This window comes from Branchiostoma floridae, chromosome 5, assembly GCF_000003815.2.
Source record: "Branchiostoma floridae strain S238N-H82 chromosome 5, Bfl_VNyyK, whole genome shotgun sequence".
NCBI lineage: Eukaryota > Metazoa > Chordata > Leptocardii > Amphioxiformes > Branchiostomatidae > Branchiostoma > Branchiostoma floridae.
In genome coordinates this window covers 23,971,939-23,976,131 of record NC_049983.1, presented here as the reverse complement: position 1 = coordinate 23,976,131, position 4,193 = coordinate 23,971,939, and the positions used below count along the sequence as shown (strand labels likewise).

The following is a 4,193-nucleotide window of genomic DNA, read 5'->3' as shown; positions in this document are numbered from 1 at the left end:
GTTAGTATGATTGTAATTCAGCACCAGGGACAGCAACTTTTCTATCTATTGGCCATAAGTAACCTACACTTATGTCTGTAGAACGTTGTATATGCAAAACGCAGCCTCCCTATTTCAATGGGCTCCAACAGAGATATTTACTCAAAGAGTGTAAAAAAACATAGCTTTCTGACCACCATGACACGCCAAACTACTTTTTTTATACAGTTTTCACTGATGGCTGTCTATTCAAATAGCCAGAAAATGCCGAAGTCTCTCTCTACAGTGATGACAGACCAAGCCACAAGTTTCAGTTAGGATGTTTATTTAAACGGTGCTCTTTCATTACAAAAAATGACGGAAATGTTACACGTTACCACTTTGTACTAAGGTGCTTAGAACTTTGTGATAGCCAAGGTCATAATGATAGTGCAATAGCACTGTAGTATTAAATTAAAATCATATCTTGAAATTAATGTGAACAACTATTATCTGTGCACAGGTACGAACCGTTAGCGTGAAGAATAAAAGCAAACTGTTACAAGCTTCTGTGAACAATTTCGAAATCAACTGGCTATGTCGCTGTCTTTGGAAAACCTAGTAATAATATTTATACAACTTATATACATATTCACATGGCGCAGATAAACATCACTATAATCATTTACTGTCATTCTCTAACCACAAAAATATTTAACGTACAAAATATTTAAAATGCAAAAAATTATTTACATACAGATGATTTAATAAAGATGTCAACTATCAGCAGTCCTTCACTATGTACAAAACAGCAGGTAGTTTTACAGCATATCATCTACTGTACATGTACTTTGTAAAGCTGTCGCTATGCTCATGAAGCTCACTTATAATTATGTCCTTTTGCATGTTAAGGAGGCATACAATCCAAAATTACCTTTGAAAATGTTTTACATCTTATGTCTATATGGCAACGACTGTGTCCTATCATTACAGGAGACCTAAGATAAGCCTATCTTCCTACAAAGCTGGTGCAGCAACTTTACAGTCGCTGCATCTGTAGACCTGTATACTGGCAAGTTACCACAGTAGCAACTTTAGAGTCACTGCATTTACACACTGGCCACCAGTTTTAATACAAGTAAATGATATGAATCCAAACCTTACAATCTCGATTTTTCACATTTGAGCAGAAAGTACGGGAACGAGAGAAGTTTAACAACTGTCCTAAAAAAAAACAATCCTTTACTGTACAAAATGGTCAAATCAACCAAAATGTTTCATTGCCAGTGCATTGCTTTGTTCAGCGCATCCACTTTTGCCCCATGAGCTTTACTGATCTGTTGCTCGAGCCATGACACCGCAGGCCTGCAGGAAGGTGAGGTGGGATTCCTCCCAGTACCTGGACTCCACCAGCTCCTGCTTGAACTTGGCAGCTTTCTCGAACTCTGAGTCGCTGTACTTGAGGATGTCCACGATTTTGCTCGCCCATCTCTTAGCATCTTCTGCAAGATCGGAGTTGTTCACGTTCGTTTTCACGATGACCTGCCTGCGGTCTGGGTGGAGCTTCCCCTGTTTGATCAGTTCGAGAATCAACTCTGCCAGGCCGGTCTTGTCAGAGATGAGGACAGGGATGCCCGCCGCGATAGCCTCCAGGCCGACCAGTCCAAACGGCTCGGAGCGGGACGGCATGAGGACCAGATGAGCGGTCATCATGTCGTTCCTGATGTCCTCTTGTGTTCCATACTGCAGGAGACTTGGTTTCAGTTTGTCGCTGTTTAGGTTGTCCTCAATGATCTTCTTGCTCCTCTCCCAGTCATCCTCGCTCAACCCTCTGACCCTCAAAGCAACGTTATTGATCACCTCCACTACTTCTCCCATGGCCCGTGCTGTAAGGTCATGGCCTTCCAGATTCTCGGCCTTGTACACCCTGCCGACGGCCAGGACGACCTTCTGTTGTCCACCTGGTCTCACATTGATATCCAGGAACATCTTTGATGGCTTTGGGAGGAAGATGAAGTGACTCTGTGGCTTCTTGTCTCCTTTGTACAGGGTGTCGAAGTGGTCGTAGGTATGCTTGCCCACCGAGAAAGCTGCCTTTGCGTTGTTGGCTTTATCCAGCATATCATTCTCTTTCTCCTTAGCCTTCATGGCCTTCCGTCCTCCCTTGTAGTACTCTGTGTCCTCGGGTAGGATGTGGGTGAACGTCACGAGGTCTGCCTGTGGATAGCGCTGTTCCCAGATATTTCGTGCCGCCGTATCTGTGATGTCGGCGTGGCCGATGATGCAGGTGACGTCCTGAGGGAGGTTTGGGTAGTGGAGGCTGTGGTAGTAGGTCAGCCAATCTAGAGTAGGCACAGACTCATCGTGCAGTTGAATTGCCTGTATCAGCTGGACGCCGTCTCTGTCTGCTGCCTCCTGATCTTGTTTAGGAACAAGCAGGGCTGTGCTGTACACAACTACCTTAGCCTCAGCCAGCAATTGGCCCAGCTGGCAGTTGATGGCAGAGACTCCCCCCTTGGAGGCTCCATACTCATCGTTAACCAACAAGACTACTCGCACTTCAAAGCCTTGAGGAAAACAAAAACCAAGACAGGATAAGGATAAGCAAAGTCATTTAAAATACTTACGCTGGATATGCCCCTCCCGATGTTAATTAATGTTTATAAAAAGAAAAGGCAAGGGACACAATGTGTACAATGTTAATCAAATGGATAATATTCCATGAAGGCTTCTTGATGCTAGGATACTCAATTGGAGAAAGAATAAAAAAATGCAACAAAAATCAAAATACATGGAGTATTGGAACTTCAGGTTCAGATCAATTTCTAAACAGACAAAAGGTTCTGCGGCCTAAGCATTTGCATTGCGTTTGAAGAAGGTGGTTGTCAATTCTATGCGTCATGCAAAGAAACAAGGTAACTTCTGACAGTGGAATTAGTAATTCCTAGAGATCAATGCCAGTATGCATGCAGATTCATTGAATCATACATTAACCCCGTGTCACACATTTAACAGGCTTCGGCCATTTGTGAATCACCAAAAAGTTGCGAGATTTCAAAACCAAAAAGAATTTTGCTTAAAACATCTACCCTATTACATTCAATTGGGTTCAGTTCCAAGAAGCATGACATGATTGAGATAATGACGGCTATACTGCTGCTGACATTTTTAGAGCTGGCAGACTTGTCGTTTAATGCTAAGGGGGGGGTGTATGATGTGGCTTTATTGTATTTCATTATTGTATGAAATATATGGGCAGATATACCTCCTGCACTGCGCTCACTTTGCTTGGCTTCTGTCGGGAGGTCATCCACCCTGCTACTGTCATCTTGAAACATAAAAATAAAGTTTAACATACCTGCAACCATTTGTTACCACAAGGCACAATACACTGAGTTCTGATACATTTAAATGAATATATTAAGCTGTCGACAAATATGAAGGCAGTACCCGAGTCACGACATATAATAGCAATTTATCTTACAAGACCTGACAAAAGAAACGGCATTTATGACATCCCCCAAATTTGTAAAATTGATTACAAGGCTGGAAATATAAATGTACTGTAACAGTTGCACCTAAGTTTTGACTGTGGGTACATTGGTGCACCTAGATGTCTGTGTAGGCTTATGTACACAGATGTAAAGATACTATTTGACACTAGAAATTTGTGTATACAGTATATTCTTGGCATCTAAGGGAAAGAAAAGAAAACCGTTGAAGATAGCCATACAATGTACAATTTCAGATTCAAGTTCTGATGGCAGGCAGTAATATTTTGATTAGATTTTGTTGATATTCTAATTTAAACCTATATGTTATGCACCTAAATTCTCAGGTTACCAGTGCACCTATTTTTCCAAAAATGAATTGCTACATAATCATACATGATCAACATTAGTTAAAAATTACACAACCATAAACACCAACCATATGATATGTAATTCATACTCTATCATCACAGTTCACGGCAGAATTAGATAATTTGATTGATACAGCCTCTTTATCCAGCAAATCCATTTTTGTCCTCTATCACATTGGGCGGTGATCACCCAGTCTATAGTAAGTAACTGTCACTGCTGATTTGTACACATGCACCCTTGACCCTCTCATATTCCTTCGTTTTAGCTATTGTGTACCTGGCCTCCATGATGCGTTTTGCTTTTTCAAGGTACTACTGTACTGTTTTTCTAATATGCAGTCAACTGTTCTCCCCATCTTCCCTATGTATACCT

General features: G+C 41.5%; 1 protein-coding gene across 1 annotated transcript in view; it reads right to left on the bottom strand.

The window, feature by feature from the left end:
* Positions 1 to 609: 609 nt before the first annotated feature.
* The window catches only part of LOC118416329, a 23,352-nt gene continuing 19,768 nt past the window's right edge, over positions 610 to 4,193 (bottom strand). The window contains exons 25-26 of the mRNA XM_035821419.1: positions 3,224 to 3,316; positions 610 to 2,525 (exon numbers count right to left, since the gene is read on the bottom strand). Of these exons, the coding sequence (XP_035677312.1) occupies positions 1,288 to 2,525; positions 3,224 to 3,316 (1,331 nt within the window). The 3' untranslated portion in view covers positions 610 to 1,287. The remainder of the gene's footprint in view (positions 2,526 to 3,223; positions 3,317 to 4,193) is intronic.